We start from the raw sequence: 24,868 nt of genomic DNA, 5'->3' as shown, positions 1-24,868 counted from the left end.
GTATCGTCGTGACGAGGGGAATGAAAAGTAGTGTAGAGTATGAGCAATGAGCTGTATGTAGTCAATTCAATGCGAGTGGAGACGAGGAAAGCAACTCGGTGAAACTCATCCGGGAATAGCTCATACGCTCCTTCAATTCGAAATTAGGACTGGTAGACAATGAAACTCATCTCAGGATGAATGAGGAGACTTCGTACAATGAAACCAATAAAACAAAATAAAAATTAGTTTGTTATCACTGACAATGCTCCCGAATGACACAGATGCTGCTAGAATCTAGACCAGGGTTTCTCAAAGTAGTCGATTTCGATTTCAAAGAGGACCCCCTGGGGTCGATTTCAGTTTCCCAGGAGTCAACAGAAACGAAAATTGATTTTGGGGGTCGACGAGGTCTGAGTATCGACCCCTAGAAAATAACAGAAGCTCTTATTTGAAATATTTAAGATGCTCTATAAGTTGTGTTACGTGAACCACCCTGTTATAAGAATGACCAGGGTTGCCAGATTTGATCCTGTAATATTTTCTGAAAAAATCTGTTTATCTGTATTTTTAGCAAAAAAATCTGTATCAAAAAACTAACGGGAAAAATGGAAAGAAAGGTTTATTTTCATTTTGGATTTATTGTCCTTATTTATGGTTTGCTTAAGTCGTGTCAGTTCTATCAGTCGTATGATGTTCATACATGGTGTTGTTGAACTTTGCTTTTCTTCAATTTTCACTCAATTTCATCCTTGACGCTTCTCCTTGAGCCGATACATAGATACATAACCCAAGGAAATTTGGTCTGCGTCGCCGATCAGGATTATAAATTTTATCAAACAGATTATTCCTGAATGGCATCTATCACGCTATAGCTTTCATTCTACTCCTTCATCAATAAGTAGTAGACAAGCTTGAAGTGTAGTATAAAAAAGGGGTATACCACAATAGTTCAAAATAATGGACGCAGTGGTTCACACTAGAGATGGGCAAACCGTTCACGAACGGTACGAAAAAACTAGTTCGCCGAAAAGAGTGAACGAACGGTCGTTCTTTTTCAAAGAACGGTAGATCTCCCCACGAACTGATTGCGAGCGAACGGTTTCTGAACGAACTGATTCCGAAAGAACGATTTGCGAGTGAACTGTTTGAGAGTGAACTGATGGAGAGTGAACTGTTTGTGAACGAACTGGTTCAGAACGAACTGTTTGCGAGTGAACTGTATGGGAAAGAACTGATTGAGAGTGAACTGTTTGGGAACGAACTGTTTGAGAACGAAGTGTTTGCGGGCGAACTGTTTGCGAACTAACGAGTGCAGCTGAACTGATTTCCATCGCAATGGAATGGAATGGATAAATATAACGAGAATGCTTGTAAGGAAAATAAAACAATATTGTTATTTATGAGCAAAATGCATGTAACGCAGGGTTTATTGTGTTAATGTATACTCAATTTTGGGTTAAAAATTAAATTAGATTTTCGTAGTTTTAAAAGCAAAACTATATATTTTCAATTTCATGTATTCTTTCAATTCCGCGCAACATTCATATATTAGCTTATCAGAAAAAAATCTGGAGGAAGCTGGGGCGATTCATGGATTAGATAAACATAAAATCTTATAGTGAGGGCATGTTGAGAAAAACGTTTTTTCGTTGCTTTCAATTCATTGTTTGGCCTATTGCGTGTACGTGTTATCGTGATTGTTTGTATGATTGATTGTTAGTGAAGATCGCTGCTGATTTTTTCCCCTGAATGAACATTATGAAATATGATCATACATGGAACCTGTGTGTTGTCCGAAAAGAGAATATGAAAAATAGCACATATTTTGTGCGCATCAAATTATTATATAAACTTTTGTCGACATACAGTTTGCAACTTTCGAAGAAGAAGCATCTTATCTTTCCCCACTAAATTTCAAAAATATAAATCCCATACGTAAACTATCCAATCCAACTATATCAATTATTGTCTATTGATGTTGGGTTCTAGCTAACATTCTATCTTGTTCTTAATACCGCTGAACGAAAGAGCGAAAGAATGGTTCAAAAGAACTGATTCACTTAGATGAACTGTTAGTGAGTGAACCGTTCATCAAAGTGAACTGTTTTGCCCATCTCTAGTTCACACCCAACACCCAACAGCTCAACAAGACGATACGATGAGTTTGCACAAGATGAAAATAAAAAAGTACAAAAAATACAAGATGCAAAATTCAGCAAGTAAAAAAAACAGAACAGGTTCGTGCAAGATAATGTGTTTGAGCGTACGAGTCCTTCAGGCAAGTTTAACATTTTTCTGTATTTTAAACATATACCCGATTCAACACGAAAGAAGTCATCATCAAATTCATGTCCAAACATGCTCCTGATATTTTACTGCATAACAAGTTGGCTCTTAGGTTGCAATTTCATATGCGTTCTGAAATACATTGGAGCTTGAATGATAATGTACTCAACTTCTAATTTAATTCAAGAGATTACAACGTATTTAAATAGCTAAATGAAGTGAACTAGAATAAAGTGGTTGGAAAAAAAATTGCAAAATGGTTGGTCATCTATGTGCATGGTGTAACAAAAAAAATTTTTTTAATTATTTCAGGAAAGAGATGGGTTGCGAAATGGGAAAAATGTTATTCAGTTTATTATAGACCAACAGATTTTCTCTCCAGCCGGACGAGTCTACATTACCCAACAATGAAGCTCTGTTGTTAGAGTATATTCGATATATTGAAGATGAAAATATGTGCCAAGAAATGATATTTGCTACATATATGAAGACTGATACCAGAGGAGAATCATTCGTTTCTTTTTTACCGAAAAAGCTATTCCATGGAAGAACATTGAGACTAATGACGCACCGTCAATGGTTGGTCGCCATCGTGGTTTTACAGCTCACTCAAAGTTACAAGGCTGCGTAAGGTACTGGCCGTTCAGTGCGTGATTCACATTCAGCATTTAGTAGCAAAAAATCTGAGCCCTAGATCGCATCAGTCTTACTATATGTTATGAGTGCTATCAAAAACCTTCGAAGCAATTCTTTGAACACTCGATTATCAGCTTTTTTAAATTTGTGTTTCAGCTGCAGGGTGACGATTTCAGCTTGATTGAAAAAATATCAATAATATCGGCCCTTCTGACAAAACTATCAAAACAAAATTTAAGCAAGAGCGAATATTCATTCAAGTTTCTGCATTTGTCAAAATTATCACAAAAGCTTCAAGACCCTGTTATATTAGGCTGTCAAAAAAGTCCTGCGGTATTACCGCGAGGTGTCGTTGTAAGCGCGTAGTTCTAGTTGTATTCATTGTATCGAGTCATACTATAGCTTGTTGGAAAGGTATTTTTGCGCGCTATAATATAGTCCTTGACAGTGTTTTGTTTGGTTAAGTCGTTCGTGAGTTATAGTGTCGCAAATATGGAGCAAAATAAAGAGAAAATCCGACATATTTTACACTACTACTATGACAAAGGCAAAAATGCATCTCAAGCTGCCAATAAAATTTGTGCAGTTTATGGATCCGATACAGTTTCCATTTTCACCGCACAACGATGGTTTCAACGTTTTCGTTCTGGTGTAGAGGTCGTCGAAGATGCGCCACGCTCCGGAAGGCCTGTCGTCGAAAATTGCGAAAAAATCGCTGAATTATCCGAGAAAGACCGGCAGAGTAGCAGCCGTAGCATCGGCCAAGAGCTGGGGATAAGTCATCAAACCGTTATTAACCATTTGAAGAAGCTTGGATTCACAAAGAAGCTCGATGTATGGGTGCCACACACGTTGACGCAAAAAAACATCTTTGACCGTATCGACGCATGTGAATCGCTGCTGAATCGCAACAAAATCGACCCGTTTCTGAAGCGGATGGTGACTGGCGATGAAAAGTGGGTCACTTACGACAACGTGAAGCGCAAACGGTCGTGGTCGAAGCCCGCTGAAGCGGCTCAGACGGTGGCCAAGTCCTCATTAACGGCCAGGAAGGTTCTGCTGTGTGTTTGGTGGGATTGTCAAGGAATAATCTTTTATGAGCTGCTTCCCTATGGCCAAACGCTCAATTCGGACCTGTACTGTCAACAACTGGACTGCTTGAAGGTAGCACTCATGAAGAAGAGGCCATCTTTGATAAACAGAGGCCGCATTGTCTTCCATCAGGACAACGCCAGGCCACACACTTCTTTGGTGACGCGCCAGAAGCTCCGGGAGCTCGGATGGGAGGTTCTTTTGCATCCGCCGTATAGTCCGGACCTTGCACCAAGTGACTACCACCTGTTTTTGTCCATGGCGAACGAGCTAGGTAGTCAGAAGTTAGCCACAAAAGAGGCCTATGAAAATTGGCTATCCGAGTTTTTTGCCAATAAGGAAGCGAGCTTCTATAACAGGGGTATTATGAAGTTGGCATCTCGTTGGGAACAAGTCATCGTACAAAACGGCGCATATTTGACTTAAAACAGATGATTCATTTGTTTTATGAACAAATGAAAATTCAAAAAAAATACCGCAGGACTTTTTTGACAGCCTAATATTATCATATATCACTCACTTGGACGCACTTGGACGAATCTTCAAAATTTTCAAATTTCTCAATGGATAATGAATCAGTACTATATCACATCCATGGAATGAGCCAATGTGATAATGCAAGAAAAGTTGACGAGGCAGCAGTACAACCAAGGTTGTCATATGTTCTAGGCATAAAGAAACATTGAAAATCAGTATCCTGCGATGTGAGACATTGCTGAATAATATCTTCTCGTTTTTCCATCATCATACTTTGTCGAAAAAGGCTTCATTATGGTTACAAACAACGCAAAACCGAGGAACCATTTGAAAATCAACGAACGCTGAGATTTAAGGCTTTAACTAACCAATATTGATATTTTGGTAGTTATGGGTAGATTGGTTTGCGATTTGAATGTTTTTGTAGTTTGTGAGTAATTTGTATCGATAATTATTTATTACACATGATATTTGCGTGAGAGATGCGGATGTTACCACTACGCCAGATCGTCTCCGTGAAAAAATAATGTTAAATTTATTCATTCCACTAACTGCAGTGTTTTCAAATTGATATTTAATCAGTATGAAAAAAACTAAAGATAGAATTCTCAAAGCAATTCGGTTATGGGAGCCTAAGGTATGGCTCAATTCTGGAAAAGGGGTCGCTTGTCCAAAAGAGTTTGAGAACCCCTGATCTAGACGGATGGTTCATTATAATGAATAGGATTGTGATGAGCATTCTGGCCATTTGATAAAGTATTTAAAAAAAAACATAAATACATAAATATTTCAAATTCGGAATATTTTCCAATCCTTTTGAAGTTACAACAAAACACAACACAAAGTATTTTGAGTGAGTTTTGAGAACCATGAAAAGGGCAATTATATTTATTCATATATCAAGCAAACAGAGGTGCCTCTAATCTACGTATAAAACATCATGCGCGATCAAAAAAAAATCTACACGATGCTCGGTTGTCAATTGATGCATATTGAAAATGGCAAAATAGAAACTCAACCAATTACAAGTCGACATCCATGTTTGCCAACTATCTAGCTTCCAAGCTATTGACATAGGAATATGTCTTTGATTTCTATACGAAAAATGTAACGATTCTATAAGAGACTTCAAACACATATTAGTGTAAATCGTTATTGAGACATATGATGTATTATATACCATTAGACAGGAAATTATCCTATTTTTGGCTTAAAACACAAACAGAAAATATAGTTAAACAATTTGACGATTGATGTTTTGTTATGTTATATTTTTTTGATTGTACTAACCACTCGCTTTGCGCAACGAGCAATTTTGTTGCCTACATACGGGCGTAAGCTCACATTGTGAGTCGATACGTCTTATTATTATTCTCCATTTGCCGATAATAGGTTGGCAGTTGGCAGAATTAATTGAGGGATAATCTCGGAAGATGGTTCTACTCTATTAAGTTCAATCAATTCGGGCTCATTCACGTCTTTATCTTGTCGGTCTTGGTACTAACAATTTATGTAATGGTTTGATTATGTATAAATGCCATAAATGAATTTAACTGGCTTCTGCTTTAGAAGTTCGGAATGGTATACTAACGCTTATAAGATTATGATAGCTTAAGTGGTCGCGATGTCAATATTATGTTCCCCATAAATGTCGGGGGATTTTTCGCCAAAGAAATTTCTTCCGACTTGCACTAGAGCTTGCCACTCCAGAATACATTCAAGGCATGTTTTTCGGCATAGACAGCTCAACTAAGTACTACTAATAAAAATGACGCAAGTAATACTTACGTTGATATGGCCAAAGTTCCACTGGGAACGTTAGTGCCATCCAAGAAGAAGATATGTCTTCCTTAGAAGCCCGCTTCACTTCCTCGAATGCACTTGCCCATTCTCCTTTTTCTTTCCTATCCATAAGCAGAACTTAGTACCCAAAGAGATCAGTACACTACAACAGTTACACGAACTAGCCAAGAGAAAATGCTATTTTTATCTATAATATATTTTTGTAGTCGTAGATTTATTTGACTTAGGCTTATATTTATGTAGATTTTAACTATTTGGATTTGTGTTTAAAAATGATGATAATTAATTCTTGCCTTCTTCTGCATAATTGATTAAAAAGAAGGAAAGAGTAGTAATGGATTTAATAGTATTTTGTGTACATTTTCGAATAGAATGTGGTGGCAGATTCTATCACATTATCTCATCTAACCTGTTTAAAGGATACAAGTTCATACAGGAAAAGGTTTTTTCAGGGCTTCCATTTGATGTGTCAAAAGAGAAAATAAATACGGTTTTTGAACAATGGAAAAACTCAATTCAAATCAAATTACTACACACAACCACAGTCCTATGTTGAAATCCCGTCCGTGCCCCAAGGCCCAGACCCACCAATTTTTTTTCTTAATATTATACTTCAAGGAATCATCCTAATTCCTACGAGTTCTTCAAATGTTGATATGTTCAAAAAGTGTTCGCGGTTTTTTTGTGCTTATTTTGAACCAAAATTTAACGATACGACATAAATATCTTTGACGCTTGAACGAAATGGTATGATAATCACTCCATTCAAACGATAAAAGATCATGCAAGATGATGAAAGAATATTATGCATGTGTGCAATTCCAAATGAAATCAAACTAAAAATACAGATTTTAAAAACTTGTATTTTTGATTCGAACGAAGCTTGTATTCCGTTTGGGTTGGAGGAAAAGTGAGTTTTCCACAGCATTTGAGATTTTTTTGACTCAAGTGAAACTTTTGGGAAGGGTCTATCGATTAAGGTAAGAGCAATTTTTGATAATTTATATCTCAAAAACTATGAGTCGTACCGAAAAAAGAGTTACAGAGTATTTATGTCCAAACGTGAAAAAAATATACACTGAGGAAACAAAATTAGTACTTCGTTTTTCATTTACAAAAAAAAAACTTTTAATTTGCAATTTACATTTTTTTTAAATTTTTTTCATATAAAATAGAAACCATGTAGAAAATTTAAAAAATCAGTCCAGGATGTCAAAACTATTTTTGACGAACTTTGTGGAACATCGAATTTTGATGAATTTTCGAAACTTCCAATTTTTGTATGTTAACAATAATTTTTAGCCACAAATTATGAATACTGATGTGATTTAAAATAAAAAAGCTAATTATCAATCTACTTTTAAATGCAGTCATTCTCGAGATAATTGAAAAAAACTTTTCTGATTTATTGTCCTTTTCAGTTTTATTTTTTTTATTTATACATGTATTTTTTTTTTTATTTTTTTCATTTGAAATATAAGTCATTTAGAAAATTTGAACAATATAAGTTCAAGATGTAAAACTATTTTTAACGAGCTTTGTGGAATACCGATATTTTATTAATTTTCGAAACTTCGTATTTTTGTACGTTAACAATCAGTTTTAGCCACAAATTATGAATTCTGATGCGATTTAAAACAAAAAAGCTCTTTGTCAATCTCCCTCTGAACGCAGCCATTCTTGAGATATTTAAAAAAATCTAATTTTTTGCCTTTTTTATAGTAAATAGGCTCTTTTAATATGTTTGTCGTGTTATACCGCCATGTTCATGATTGCTTATGTTTCTTTAACAACTTTTCCAAATTCAAAATAGTCAGCATAGTGAACGACAGAGCACGGAATCCCGCAAAATTGATGCCAAATTCACTTCCTGCTCTCTCATGTTTGCAACATACCTAATACATTACTTGTCACTAACTCTCAAAGCCCTTCCCCCCTCTGCGTGTTATATAATGTGTGTACCATTCCCAATAAGCTAAAAGTATTCGCTCTTCCTATCAAATCGCATTGTAACATTCACGACAACATCCACGATGAACTTCTCATTCTTAATAAGATTTCAAGGTAAACAATGGAATAATGTAAAATGTAACGCATTATCTAAAAGCGATCATTTCCACGTTCTGATTGGTCCGCATTGTGCTACCCAAGCTCTCATAGCTAACCATTCTATCATTTTGTCCAAGAAAAATCACAAGAGGGTTGTGTCCGAGACACGACCGTTTAGTTGACGTATGATTTCGTTAGACTATCTGTTGCATACTGATTTTGGATTTGTTTGAAAACTTACATCGTTTAATTCTTTGATAATTAAGTAGTAGCTCTTTTTACTTTCTGAAAGTGTTGATTCAAACCATTTCCATTTTCGCTTCAAACACAACGGAATACGATGGAATACGATATGGCTCAATGCGAATTTCAATTGGGCTAACAGCACCTAATACGATATGTAGAGCATATGGGAAATCACTTTGTCGAATATTCATTTCTACACAACCGCTGCCATAAACAATTTTACACTTACACTTGTTCCAAACGTTTCACAATGGAATTTCCAATTTTAAATTTTATTTGCTAGAATTTTCCCAGTTTCCCCAGGAATCTTGGATTTTTCATAAAATATACCATTTAAATTATTTTCACTGTACTGAATTGTTATGGAGTGCCCAAACTGATTGATGCAAAACTCTCGTAAATCTATCAGGAAATAACAATAGTGAGCAATAATAGTGAAAACAACAGGAAGCTTGTATCTTCGATTTCGACCAATCCGAACGCGGTATTTCCGTTTGGATAACGGTTGAGATTTTTTAATTGTTCGATAGTTAGTTTCAGGGCATAAATTATTTCATTCAATTTAAAATATTTTTATGGAGTGCATCGAAACAGATAGTAATCTGATGGTGCGAAGTCAGCGCTATATAATGAATCTGAATTCAATTCCCAATCAAGCTCCATTAATTTTTAGCGAGTGACCAAAGATGTGTGTGATCTGACGTTGTCCTGGTGGAAGACACCACCCTTCTTCTTCTTCTTCAATGGCACTAACGTTCCTAGAGGAACTTCGCCGTCTCAACGTAGTATTACTTGCGTCATTTTTATTAGTACTTAGTTGAGATTTCTATGCCAAATAACACGCCTTGAATGCATTCTGAGTGGCAAGCTCTAGAATACGCGTGATCACAGTGCAAGTCGGAGGAAATTTCTTTGACGAAAAATTCCCCCGACCAGAACGGGAATCGAACCCGAACACCCGGCATGTTAGTTATGACACTAACCACTCGGCCAAGGGAGCACCAGACACCACCCTTACGATTGACTAATTATTGACGTTTTTCGAACATCGCTGCATTCAGTTCGTCCAGGTGCCGACAGTAGAATTCTGTATTGATCGTTTGATTCCTTTGAAGCATTTCAATGAATCTCGAGCATTTAAAAAAAAAGGGCCATCAAATTGAAAGCAACATTTTTTTCTGGTGAATATCAGCTTCCGAGGTGGTTTGTGGTGATTATCATGTTTGTACCATGATCGTTATCGATTGGCATTGTTGTAAACAGTCCATTTTTCATCGCAAGTAACTATTCGCTTCAGAAGAGGATGGAATTTATAGCATTTGAGATGCATTCCGCAAACATCGATACGCTTTATTAAATGATTTTTTTCAGTTCTTGTTGTACCAATATCAACTTTTTTTCAAATAGTCCAAAGCGTTTTGTATGATCGTGGATTGTTGATTTCGGTATTTTCAACTTCTCTGCAATCTCTCGCTTTCTCGCATGACGATCCAATTCGATAATGGTTTTTATTTGTTCATGTCATGTTAAACAGCCTTACATTCCATCTGTCCTTGATTCGATCTTGTTGACATCGTTTGGACTTTTTTTGGGTAAAATCTCGAGCTGACGTTCAGTCTGAGGGACAGAGTTGTCTGATCCTATACATACAAACATTTTAAAGCTTTTGTAAAAATGTGCTGTTATTTGTTCATTTCACCCTCCAGCACACGAAAAAGCTTTTTTTCTGCCGAAGATGAAAGGCTTTCTGTTAACGCTAGTTTGGGTGTAGGAGCTTATTGAAGGGAGCAAAAAATTGATTTTCTGATTTGTGCAAGTGGTAGGCTTATTAAAAAAAACCCATTCAACAATCAACAATCATTTAGACATTGATTGGTATTAAATCATGGAAAAGGACGACGTCGATGCTGCTGTCCAAACCTACACGAACATTGTGAGCTATCTGATCGACAAACATGTTCCGAAGAAATTTATACGATCATCCACTCATCAACCCTGGCAGACTACCGACCTTCGTCGACTCAAAACAGCTAAGAAGGCTGCACTTAGAAAATATTCGAAATACCGTCTCCCATCCTTGAAACAACGATACCTACAACTGAACCATCAGTACCAAAAATCTACGTCGTATTCAGCGCAAATTCAAGAGTAATCCTAAATCTTTCTGGAAATACGTTGATGAGCAACGTAAGAAGTCTGGATTACCGTCTTCTATGTTTCACGATGGACATGAAGTGTCTGACACACAGGAAATTTGTAGCCTCTTCTCTGCTAAGTTTTCCAGCACTTTCTCGAAAGAGAATCTGTCCCTAGACCAGCTCTTGAGGGCCACAAGAAACGTTCCAATACAGAACAGCATCTTCCCATCGCTTTGGAAGAAGGCTCACATTTTCCCGGTTCATAAAAAAGGCGATAGAAGAAACGTCGAAACTACCGAGGTATCTCCGCTCTGAACGCGGTTTCTAAACTGTTTGAGCTTGTAGTTATCGAATCGATTATCACTCACTGTAAACATTACATATCTATCGATCAACATGGTCTTGGATTCATCATGCGCACTGCGAGGGATTTCACCGATGTACACTGCCTCAAATCTATGTTCAGCGCTCTAGTTCGTTCAAGTCTGGAATACTGTTCAGTAATTTGGAATCCGCACTATCTGAACGGAGTCAACAGAATCGAAGCCGTACAAAAGCGATTTATCCGGTTCGCCTTAAGACTATTACCCTAGAGTAACCCCATCAGCTACCTACAGGGTGGGCCATTTAAAGTGGAAGGATTTGTTTTTGCAATAGCAAAGTAAAGAAGTGGAATTTTAAAAAAAATTTTTGAAATTTATTTATTTTGGTCCAAGGAGATTTGTTCTAACTACTTTTTGATTATGATATCTCGTAAATGACCGCCTCTGGCCTTGACCGCAAAATGTGCCCTTTTTTCGGCATTTTCCATCACTTTGCCCAATGTTTCGGCCGATATGGCAGCAATTTCTTGTCGGATATTGTCTTTCAGTGCCGCCAGGGTCCTTGGTTTACCAGTGTATACCTTGGATTTTAAATATCCCCATAAAAAAAAAGTCAGGAGGCGTCAAATCAGGTGATCTCGGTGGCCAGTCATAATCACCGTTTTTCGATATTAATCTTCCGGGGAACATTTCGCGCAATAATTTAGTCGTGGCAGCCGCTGTATGGCATGTAGCGCCGTCCTGTTGGAACCAGTAATTGTCCAATTCATTTCCACGAACAAATGGCAATAAAAAGATGCCTAACTCTTGCGAACGATGGCGACCTGATGTCGATGGAGTCTCTGCAACACTGGCTCGAACGGCATCAATATTCTCGTCGAAACGTCTTGGTCGTTGTCTGGACAGATGACTGGCATTACCAACACTACCAGACGATATAAATTTGGCATATAATCGACGTATAGTGTTGTCTCCAGGCGATGTTTTAACTTTATTTTTATTTTTCCACGCACGTTTAGTTAACACAATTGAGAAGTTATTTTGAATGTACAGCTGAACAATTTCAGCGCGTTGTTTAGGTGTGTATTGTTCCATGGTTAAAATTGTACTGAAATGACGCTTCCAACGCGGTATGTCATTTGTTAATCTGACATCTCTGTCAAAAGTATTGGGGTTGCCAGATGCTTCCACTTTAAATGGCCCACCCTGTAGCTATGAAAGCCGGTGCCAACTAATGGCTCTTGACGTGTGAAGGGATGTGAACCGCGCCTCATTTGTATATGATGTGCTATTGGCTAGGACAGAATGCCCAGTTATTCTGGAGAACATCAACCTTCTGGTTCAATCTCGAACTTTACGTGACCACGCTTTCCTCCGAGTTCCTTTTCGTCGTACCAATCATGGATACAACTCAGCCATATTGGGTCTTCAACGTCTGTTCAACAGAGTAGCTTCTGACTTCGACTTCCACTACTCAAGGAATGCGGTTCGGCAAAAATGTTTTCAACAAATACGTAGTTTTCATTAATATCATTAGGGCGAAATTCCGCATTTTTTTTCTTCTGGTTTATAAGTGGTGTCCAAGTGCAGCGCAGTTCAAGTCGAATTAGAAGAAGGTATTTTCCTGTGGTACCTGTGTCCTTCGATGTCAAATTATTGTCTCAAATTTGTTCCGCATCGGTTTACGTCGTCGCAGCCACCACACAGCCATTTTATATCGACCGTTCTGAGAAAGGTGGTGTACGAGGTATGTACAAAAAGTATCGCAACTTTTCCGTTTTCGCGGGTTTTTTGGTTAACGTTATGTTCGTACTCATATCTCTCAGTGATGCTGACATACTCGGCTATAATGTATACTCGTTTAATTTTTGACAACTGCTTTTATTGCACGTGCTTTGACTCGACTTCGATTTTTGCCTATTCCAAAAAATCGCTCGATGAATCTGTATCAAATACCGACGCAGACGCGTCGGGTTTCCACGAAATTCTTACCAAAATACCTCAATTTTACCAAAAACAGTCTCGCATTAACATTGCTAAGAAGCTGTTGGACTCTGTCCGCGACGTCCCAAATTTGCTCCATAAGGTCATGACTATGGGTTTATGGTTATGACGAGGACACCAAAACTCAATCCCCCCATTTGAAATGTGCTGGATTGAAATAGGAAAAAATCGAAGATGAACCAAAACACGTCACGTCCTAACGCCACAAAGAATCACAGAACGAGCATACATAACCCGCGGAAACGGAGGAAAGGTGGCTGCAAAATATTTAATGAAAATTCGAAATGATCAAACTTGTCGGCATGAGTGAGAGACATGACTACCAACATATTGTCACAAAAAAAAATCGAAAATGGAATGCATGTTACCCATGGATATATTAATATTCCATAAAGGTTGTCTATGGAACATCGGATCATCTTTTGAACATCTTCATACAAAATGGAAGTTTTCATTGAAACTAAACTAAAACTATTTTTATATCGTTCAATGAAAATAGAAAATATTTTTTTTAAGAAAGGAAATTAATTTCCGAATAATGTAATGTTGTTATGAACATTGAAACCGGTAAATTCAATGTCGTTCATATACATTGTCTTTGATTGCTTTCAACATCAACTTTACGTACTTGTTTTGAACAACAAGCCTATAGTATGAATTAAAAGACCATAAAAATCATTCATCAAATTTGTATGTTTATGTTTATGTATGGAAGTGCAACACCCAAATTGGATCAATAAATTATCACATTTCGACAACAAGCAACCTAATTACGAACAACAGCAGCCCACTTAAAATCCTATCAAAACGATGCGTGGAGGAATCATCGTCAGCATAATTGTACCACTCGAGCCTGTTAGCACATTTTCGAAAGGAAAACAAAAGTCCCTCCCGAACATATTGGGCCAGGCCCTGAAGAACAGCACACAATTATCGGAGGTACACTTTTATTATTCATCTGCGCCCTTTCGCTTCAGCATCACATCGCATCGCATTGGGGCTGCTATTGGTGGATATTAAATGACGCTCAGACGCTCGCAGGTATTAAGCTTTGGAGTCGTCGAAAGCTCGCCGTGCGATTCCTTTCCCGAGTGAAGGCACAAAATGAATGTGAATTACTCCGCACAATCCGGGAGCAGCACGAAGGGGACGCACGGTGGTTTGATACACATTTTGCAAATTACCACAATCCGAAAGATTTATACTCATAAGCAGCTGAGCCGCGCCGAGTTGGCCGCCGAGCCGATCGTCGAGAGAAAGGGATATTGATTGCGCACCACCATTCGGAGTTGTTGATGAGGCAGCACCTCTGCTTGGAATGAGGGCTAAATCCTCTTTGTTTTGCCAGCGCATTTAATATTATTCAATCAGCGAATCCGAATCGAGATCCGTTGGGTTGTGAAAATAAACATGAAAAAAATGTGTGTAAAACCGGTGGTGGCCGCAGTGAGTGGCTTCATCCTCCACTGAGCCACTACTGTAAAGTACTACGGTAAAAGTGATTATGTCAGTCGGTGAGGAGGGCTCCGGAGGGACGAAAGCGCTTTGATTCGCCATCTGATGGTAATTCCCTGTTCACTGACTGCGAACAGGTTGAATCTTTTGCTCGAACACGGATTTACTGGAATCGATCTAACAGGTGGCGCAGATGCCTGGTGGCCTTGATCTTTTGTTGAACGGGATGTCAGATGGGCTGCGTCGATTCTTACGATTGCAGTGTGGAATGGGATTGCGAAACCATGTGAGTGGCGAATGTAGATCAGATGCGAATTTAAACGATGTAATCTTAATCCGTTGCTGGCAGTAATTTGAATAATTGGATTGATGTTGAGGTTTTGTTTTTTTTTCGCTCTCTGTCGAATGCCACTGTTATTTGCATTTGCAGTATTAAAGATCTTGTCGCAATTGCTGCACGAATTGGTTTCCTTCCTTTCGTGAAGGTAAGAGTCGTTATAAACAATGTCACTTTATAGATTCTTATAGATTCTTTTAGATTTGGCAAGAAATAGATTGCTTTTTATTATTATTATGAAATTCATTGCTCGTTTTTGGTTCATGGTCGAGATATCAGCCGAAAAATGCAGAAGAGTGTGTGCTGTATTTGTGATTTAATTTTACTTAACTTTTATAATCGTGAAATTCTCATTTTCTCCGTGTAATTTGATTACAGAATTGTAGGAAGATAGAAGATATGGAAGATATGGGATGTTAAATGAAATGAAAAAAAAGATATGGGATGTTAAATGAAATGATGTTAAATGAAAAATGGGATGTTAAATGAAAACGGGGCTTTTTAATCACGTCTCGTTTATGTCACTCTAAAATTTATCACTGAAAACGTTTCGCTCATACCACGTTTTTCGAAAAATAAAAAAATATATATATAAAAAGTTCAATTCTTCGTTATTTTATGGAACAAAACATGAGTATGAGAATTCGTAGCGTTTTCCACCTATTGATTTTGAAAGCCTCTCGTATCACTTTAATAGATTCAGAATCAACAAATATGAGTTTTTTGAGCGATTTTATTTTCGATTATGTAAGATGTTTACCAAAATTTATCCATGTAAGAGGCAATAGAGAAGTATTTGATTTCGCCAATTGTTGAAGTTTCATTTCAAGTTAGTCGGTGATACATTTCTTGTGGTAGCTTTTGTGAATTTAAATTTTTATTTATTCCTGTGTGTCTTCAACTAGACAAAATAACAAGAACAGTATTGTTGTGCCTCGTTTTTAATGATGTACAACTATTTGAACTCTATAGAAAGTGATCACCTCTAGGCCAAGATTTACGTGACCGAAGACATACCAGAAAGTAGGGCGTGAAAAATAATAGAAATTTATAATTTGTGTGGTTTACGAAAAGGCTGGATATTTCGAAGAAACTAGAATACAGTGAGTTCAAACACAAACAAGTGACAAAAAAATGAGAAATAAAAAATATGCTACTAAAAATTGCCAAATACCATATACAATAAAACAATAAAAAAAATTCCATATGTTGCATTGAAGTCAGTCAGTCAACTAGAAACGGCTGTATGCATGCGGTTTGTCAAACAGCGAGAACTTAACATTATCATTATTCCTGAACAAATATACTCAGAAAGTTTGCACTTGATTTTGCGTCGCATTCGAAAACATAAAATATTGCATGTGGCGAAAAATTGCAAGATGCGAAAATTTAGATTTGACTGTTTATCAAGTATATAATTGCAACGAATCTGGTTTATTTGTCAAAACATTAAAATATTACATTAAATCATTTGGAGTAAATAAGTGTTGCAGGAATCAAAACTGAAATAAACGGATAACTTTCAATTGTTTGTATGTTTTTGATACTCATAATCAATCGTTGATGATAATTGGAAGATCGAAGAACTTTCGATGTTCCAAAAATACGACACCTTCAGTGTGCTATATAAAAAAAAGTTTGTTCCAGAAGTGCGTTTGAAGTCAAAAGTAAAACTACAACTCAAAGATGTTTTTTTTAATTTATTTACCATTGTGAGGATGAAAATTCTCTGACAACCTGGCAGCAGGTTTGTTAACCATAATTATCGAATCTTAAAAATTCTTGATCTTTAGACTCAATTAGTGGTACCGGAGCTCGAAGCTAAAATAATATGTTATCAGTATAGAGAACCAGTATAGGCAATCAGAAAGAGATGAAGATACGGATTTTAAGAAATATTAAGTTGATGAAGATTAATAATGAATACAGATATCAATGGGGAACAGAAACTCAGATCTAGGAAGGAAAAGGAAATTAACACTGAACGACAGTCAAAAATTATAGTTTGCGATTGAATGGCCAGAACAAAACATTTTTTTTCGTCCATATAATGTTGTTTAAGATAAATACGATTCCCAACCGTGTTTGTTTTCCTGACTACATCAATTCCTCTGTGCATTTTGATCTGTCCATGAAGCAGGATATCCATGGAACATCAGATTATCTTCGATCGAGGATCGTTCCAACGATCTTCGATGCAAAGTATGGGGATATCAATTGTGATAATATGTACTTTACTGATGGGTCCTCTATGAATGATTCCACAGGATTTGGAGTGTTCAACGAATTTTTTAGCACCTCCCACAGTCTTCAGAATCCTTGCTCAGTGTATATTGCTGAATTGGCAGCGATACACTGGGCGCTGGAAAGCGTCGCCTCACGACCTGTTGAACACTATTACATTGTAACGGATAGTCTTAGCTCTGTCGAAGCTATCCGTTCAGTGAGGCCGGAAAAGCACTCGCCGTACTTCCTTGAGAGAATACGAGAAATTTTGAGTACTTTATCCAGACGCTGTTATATCATTACCTTTGTCTGGGTCCCTTCACATTGCTCAATTCCGGGTAATGAGAGGGCTGACTCATTAGCAAAGGTAGGTGCAATTGAAGGCGATATTTATCAGCGTCAAATCGCCTTCAATGAATTTTATTCTTTAGTCCGCAAAAATACCATAGTTAACTGGCAACGCAAATGGAACGAAGATGAATTGGGCCGGTGGCTCCACTCGATTATCCCTAAGGTTAGCCTCAAACCATGGTTCAAAAGTCTGGACTTGAGTCGGGACTTTATTCGCACCTTCTCCCGACTCATGTCCAATCACTGTTCGTTAGATGCGCTACTCTTTCGTATTAATCTTGCCGACAACAATCTTTGTGTTTGTGGCCAAGGTTACCACGACATCGAGCTCGTTGTTTGGTCGTGCGAGCTGTATCTTGTCGCCAGATCTAATTTAGAAGACACCCTTCGGGCCCGAGGAAGGCAGCCCATGGTGCCGGTGAGAGACGTGTTGGCTCGGTTAGACCTTGATTACATGTCCCAAATATATGTATTCCTTAAAGCTATCGATCTTTGTGTGTGATTGTCCTTATACCCTTAGTTTTTCCTTTTCCTTTTCCTTTGTCAGAGATCGGATCCCTTCTTAAGAATAAGATGAAATGTAAATACATATTAGATATAAGATACGTTTAAGAATTGAGTGTGATGAGTGTGATTGAGAGTGTGAGTGTGATCATTGTCAACATATCCTCATATCCCCTCCTTTTCCTGAAGAAAATATGTCACCCTTCTAAACTCGAGTCGACCGCGAGTAATCGGTTTCCTATATTATTAACATTAGAATTAAGGAAAAACGTATATATACTAGTAACAATACAGTAAGGAGTTCGGCTCCTTTAAACCTATGTAACTGAGCCTGTAAAAATAAACGATTTAAAAAAAAAAAAGATAAATACGAGAGATTGCTATAAGAAAAGCTCTGCAACAATAGTTTCGACACAATGTGTCATATTATATTATGATTTATTGTACTGCGTATTTATTTGATGAATAATGTAATGAAAATTTTTCGTAACATTATGCATGTCGCACGAAAAATAGTATTAAAATCATACATTATGGAGGAAAAAATTGATTTTGAATTAGAAAAAAAAACTATGGATGGGTTATACCTATGATATAACCGCAAAGTTGACGTAGGACTGCCGTCGGCTTAGTAATCATTTGTGTTTTTTTCAATTAGCAATAATCGCACCTCGGATGTTCCTCATTGGGTACGATATCGCCGCTGCGCAGAGCTATCTTTTGTATGTATTGATTAAATTATTGATTGAACTAGGGAATGAACCGAGCCAAAACGTTGCATTTGTACCCGCTTATGTAGACCGTGTTAGCAAAACGAATTCCGGAGTGTAAAAATGCATGGGGGTAGAAAACTACTGCCGAGATGTGCAATGCTGATTTTCCCAACTTATTGGTTTCGGAATCTATGTTGGGAAAACACATTCCGGTTTGCAAAAATGCAAGCGAGTACAAATGTACTCGCAGCTTGCATCTCATTTGCAATGCCAATTTCCCACGCTCCATGGTTTTGAAATCCGTGTTAGGGATACATTCCGATTTGCTGAAACGCAAACGAGTAAAAAGTACCCACAACTTGCATCTATTTTGCAATGCCAGTTTCCCCAGGCTTCATGGTTTGAAATCTGTGTTAGGGAAAAATTCCAATTTGCAAAAACGCAAACGAGTACAAAAGTACCCGCTAATTGCATCTATTTTGCCATGCCGATTTTCCCAGGCTCCATGGTTTTGAAGTCTGTGTTAGAGAAACATTCCGATTTGTAAAAACGCAAACGAGTACAAATGTACTCGTTGATTGCATCTAATTTGCAATGCCAGTTCCCCCAGGCTCCATGACTTTGAAATATGTGTTAGGGAAATATTACAATTTGCAAAAACACAAATGAGTACAAAAGTACCCGATAATTGCATCTAATTTGCAATGACAGTTTCCCCTGGCTCCATGGTTTTGAAGTATGTGTTAGGGAAACATCCATTCATTCCAGCGATGGTAATTTATACTGTATAAAATACTTTGATATTCAATATGTTCAGAGTTAAGGGTGAAATCAGCAGTACATGTTAAAGCTTTTTCGCGCCATTTACTCATCTTTTTCAAAAAGTCTCAGTAAGGTAGTCTCTCCTCCCCTCTTATCTCTCTCTCTCTCTCTCTCTCTCTCTCTCTCTCTCTCTCTCTCTCTCTCTATCTGTCTATCTCTCTCTCTATCTGTCTATCTCTATCTGTCTATCTCTCTCTCTCTCTCTCTCTCTCTCTCTCTCTTTCTCTCTGTGCCTTTCTCTTTCCTCTCTCATCTCATTTTTCGGAGACGTATGAATCGGAAGATTGTAAGTTTCGATTTTTTATAAGTTCTTTTATTGTAAAGTTATATAAAATAACCTTCTGGGGGACATGTTCAGCTTGTATAACTTTGTTCTGGATTTCAAATTGGGTTGGCTATTTTTTCAGTAGCTAGGCAGATACAAGAATAACTTCCAAACCAATTGACATTAACAAATTTTTGGAATCTGTCGAAAATCATTCGATTTATAGCCATTTACTAGGAACGAGTTGTACATTAACCATGTCCATTGAAAATGTAACTTCCCAATCAAATGTTCATAAAAGTATGAAATTTATGAAGAAAGAAATCATTTAATCTCGTTTCTTCTAACGAATACATCACAAGTGGTCTGCTCCCACGAAATCATACATTCAAATTCCCTATTAACACGTTGAGCTCCGCGTCGGTCCCTAGGGGCCGACGTTGAACTTTTTGGTAGGGAAGCGCTGACTGACTGACAATTACAAAATAAGAAAATAAAAATATATTTGTTTTCGGATATTTTACAAAATGTGAATACATTCTAGTCGAATTTCTGATTATTTTCTATTCAAACAATAAGTATCTTTGGGAGCTGGGACCAACACTGATATTGTGCAAACTCTCTTGATGCGGGTTGAATGGAAAGCGCGCAAGAAAAATTCGGGGCTTAACGTGTTAACACAATTTTCCACATTCAAAATCATTCTAGAGAAATAGTTATAAATCGGTTGATTTAAGATATGTTCGTGTCAATCAATTTGGAAAAGAAGTAATGACTGAAACTATATATTATCTTTCGATTTAAAATTCAAATCAAAGAAAACTTGGGGGCGATAATATTGGGGCCAGCCCATGTAATTTTATTCATTTATTCATTCATTAAATTCAAAACTAAGTGTCATAAGAAGAATTCACGTTAAACAATATTTGACGAAAATACAGCACTTTAAAATTGACCAAAAATCTGCCGACCATTTTTATTTTAGTTAGGTGCCAGCTGTATACTTTTATCAGTTCCTTATATCCTTTATACACTCAGATTAACAATATTTAATTTGTCACACTCGCCCTCAGTTAATTATCGCAAACGTAAACACCATATCCAACCATATCCGCAATGTAATTAAGTATTCTAAACCACCAAGGACTCACCATGTAAACCATTAAAATTCCAGTCCACCGTATCAAAATAATAATCCTTCTCCTTGAGCGAGCTTTGGCCGGTCGACTCGCGCGGTAGGGGACTACAGTTAACACACAAATGACCAACCGCTCTCTTTCTCTCGTCGGCTAAAAGTACTTCGCACAAGTCACAGCGCCGCCGAGGTTCTTGGTTCGCGCGAGATCAAGCGCGACAATCAGCGAAAAGAACGTGGAAGCACACAACACAATCACTGCAAATCTCGTCGTCGCGCCAGGTTGACTCGAAAACTAGAACTTCTACTGCTTCTACTGCTCGCACACCACTCCGAGAGCGCTGTCATCGGTTACCACACAGACAGCATAATCCAAAAGGCCAAGCCCTAGTTCTGGGCCACCACCAATCTCGAGAAACAGCTCTCTTGCACTTGCACTTGGAAATTCTAGACTCCCCAGGTGACCCCTTTTCCGCGTTCACCCGATCGGTTGGTTGAAAGAAGGTGCTTAGAAGGTTAATTGGTCGCGGTGCCCATTCTGGTACGATTTACTGCGAACTGTGTTTTTTACCTTTCATCTGAGACACAGTGCTGATTTGTTTTCCCCTTTAGTAACATCTAGCCTTGAGCACAAGCACTCAAATTCACACCATTCAGCGCCACCGATAAAAAAAAACGATATGGTTCAGTAGCTGTCAATCGGAAGTGTCACACTTTCGTTTTCACACTTGCGGTCTTCTGCGATATTACTACCCAAATGACACTCATTTGCGTATCATTAATAATTAATGGTTCACCGTTTTCGCACTTCACTGGCCGATCCACTGTTCCCGAGAGCAGCAGAGACTGATGATTTTGTAGTCGATAGGCTTATATTCGCTATTTTCCTCGCGGGCTTAATTCGAGGACAAATAACATTTCGCGAGATGTGGACAACATCAACGAGGTGACAGAATTACCACCAGAGTTCCACACATACACACAGAGACACACAATTGGCTTCCTGTCTCTCACGTCGACTGCGGAAAATGAGGCTTCTAACTATTGGTACACACTTACAATTTTAATACTGGCCTTAATGGATAATAATTATTTTATTTACATAATTAAGTGTTCGCACGGTTCGGGCTGTGAATGTAGCTGCCGCTTTGCTGTCTTTTCTATGTTCTTGTTTATTTACATCGGTACTGTATATTGACGGCTGTTGTAAAACCAGTGGAGTTGTCTCGGCTGTTTAGCTGTTTGTTTTCATCTGGGTTGAGCTTGGTTGTTCGTTACTGTTTGTACTAATTCATCTTCCTTCCTTTTTTTACATTTCGATGTGTTCCTGCATAATGTTTCTCCATTTATTTGCGTATAATATTGTGCTTCGAAACTTGTTCTTGTGTAAAATTGTTTACCATCACTTTTAGTGTTAGAATTCGAGTTAACGATGTTTCTAGGATTAAAGATTATCACAGTTTTATCTGTTCCGTAATCTGTAAAGAAAGATGAAAAAATATTCAGAATTCAACAAACAAACATTACAATACATGTTAAGTAATTTAGTTTTCTAATAGAGACATACGAGGGTCACTATTTATATTTCGGGAATAGGAACAAAAACAAATAGTTAAGCTGCGAATATATTTTTATTGTTTTTCAAAGTACTCGCCACGATAATCGATACACTTTTGCATGCGCTTAAACCAATTTTCAAAGCATTTATTCCAATAGACACGAGCCTTTTTATGAGCGATTGTCAAATTATGTGGGATCCAACGTGAACATAATTTTCGCAGAACACTTAGTTCATGTAAAATCGTATATATGCTGGTGGAACTAATGCTTAGGGATGCCTCAATCTCACAATAGGTTACATGACGATCTTGCTTAATCATTTCGTGCACAGCATCGATGTTTTCTGGCACTACAGTCGATTTTGGACGACCTTCACGAAACTCGTCGGACAGCGAACTACGACCACGATTGAATTCACTATACCAGCGATACACAGTGGTTTTTGATGGAGCTTCATCGCCAAAAATCAAAATAAGTTGATTGACGCACTCTTGTTGTGATAATCCACGTCGAAAGTCGTAAAAAATCATCGCACAAAAATGTTCACGATTCAGTTCCATTTTTTTGCCGAGACCAAACTTTCAACTAAATACAAAATAAACAAATAGCGTCCGTATGACAAAATGTTCTGAGTACGTATATCGTCAAAAATGTCATACTTTACGATGGAACCGTCAGATGGACTCACATGACATCAGTGTTGCCAATTCCCGAAATATAAATAGTGACCCTCGTAGTTATGCTATAACAACACAAATATGGTTAACTGAGGACACTGAGGTCTGAGCTCACGTTCGATCGCTCAGTAAGTGAGCGCGCAACCAATGTGGCTACGAAGACCCCCAGCTCATTATTATTATTCACTAGCTGACCCTGCAAACTTCGTCCTGCCAAAAAGGATATGAATACTTTCAAACATACACGTTTCCTTACTAAGCGAACGTTCGTGGATTCAATCGCAGAACTATTATTGATTGATCTTCTAATCCACGCCCTTTACAATTTTCTTCTACTAAAAATTTTCTAGCTTCTTCCTACTTCTACCAAAACTCGTCATTATAATATAAATTTATTTTCAGACACAATTCTCGCTCAAGATTCTTCAATTACTTGCAATTACAGCGCGGACTCGATTATATACAGTCTCCGATTTCTTTTCACGGTATAAAGTGATAGACATTCGTTTAGTCGCACTGGAAATAAAAATTTGGAACACTCACCAACCAACTAGGAATGTTCTTTTTATCGGAATACTTATTTGCTGTAGTGATAGTATATTTAAGTCACTTTTATTGAAAGGACGTACGTCACAATCACACACACAAGGCGGCATCGGCATCGGTGGAGATAAACATTCAAACGTCGTTTTTTCCCGAGACACACGTTTAGCCGCAGGACATAAAAATCGAGTTTTCACATAATTATCTTTGAAAAAATACTTGAGAATGTTCAATTTACAAGATAAATATTAGATGTGCAACGTAAGAAGTTGGTCAGATTAGTAATTTACGTAGAATTTATAGGAATGGCGAAATGTATTCTATTGACGGAAGAGGGGCGAAATCGGTTGTTTCTGTAACGAAGAGGCATATTGCGCGCATCTTGAACGAGTCACCAAACATCATGTGGAAGAAACCTCAAGGAAAGCCGAAACTGACCGCTACCCATAAGCAGACCCATTTCATTTTCGCCCGGCAATACATGGAATGGAAACTATAATGGAGAAATTTTGTATTTTTAAAGTTCAATTTGGATGGTCCGGACTGTTACAGTTGCAATCCCATAGAGAACCTATGGAGAATTTTGGCCGAGATGGTCTATGCAAACGTATGTCAATTTGACAATATTTCCAGTCTCAAGGCAGTAATTCAGGAGTATTGGGCCCTAATCGATATGACAACACTTAAAAAGCTGTCTGACTCGATGCCAAATCGAGTTTTCAAAGTGATCCGAAATGGAGGTGGACATACTAAATATTAGCTACCGATTGGACTCGAAATTTGTCGCACAAAATTTTCTTTTATTGAAATTTTAGGATGCGGCTAAACGAATGTCCACCCTGATTCCACATATTTGATTTACTTAGAAAACAAAAAGTGGTATGAAACGTCGAGATCTAATGTCATCTCGAAAATATTTTTTTTTGTCAAAAATCGTTTTTCAAAAAAACTCAAATTTCAACGTTTTTGACACCAGTAACTGAAATCCTAATGAGCTAATATATTGCATAGGGTATATTATTGTGCAAATCAACATTTCGTAGCAAGTTCCGAATGAAAAATCGAGAAAACTATTTATATTGGCACCCAAAACCATACTTTTCGTTTCGTATACAAAAAAAAGTCCCAGAATGCCGATTTTTGACAAAAAAATTTTTTAGATGACTCTCGATGTTTAATGCCATTTTACAAAAATTTGGCATCAAAAAAAAATCGAAAACCCCGAATCTCTTTACTTCCCCCTT

The 24,868-nt window shown here is 37.5% G+C and overlaps 1 protein-coding gene and 1 pseudogene across 1 annotated transcript in view; both read right to left on the bottom strand.

Moving 5' to 3' along the window:
* The window catches only part of LOC129769294 (Krueppel-like factor 3), a 419,258-nt gene that overhangs the window by 385,309 nt on the left and 9,081 nt on the right, over nt 1-24,868 (bottom strand). The window contains exon 2 of the mRNA XM_055771442.1: nt 20,861-22,322. Coding sequence (XP_055627417.1) covers nt 20,861-20,872 — 12 coding nt within the window. The 5' untranslated portion in view covers nt 20,873-22,322. The remainder of the gene's footprint in view (nt 1-20,860; nt 22,323-24,868) is intronic.
* LOC129772185 (U4 spliceosomal RNA) lies at nt 18,544-18,624 on the bottom strand (annotated as a pseudogene).

This window comes from Toxorhynchites rutilus, chromosome 2, assembly GCF_029784135.1.
Source record: "Toxorhynchites rutilus septentrionalis strain SRP chromosome 2, ASM2978413v1, whole genome shotgun sequence".
Classification (NCBI taxonomy): Eukaryota; Metazoa; Arthropoda; class Insecta; order Diptera; family Culicidae; genus Toxorhynchites; species Toxorhynchites rutilus.
The sequence above is the reverse complement of the archived record's forward strand: the minus strand, read 5'-3'. Positions and strand labels throughout refer to the sequence as shown.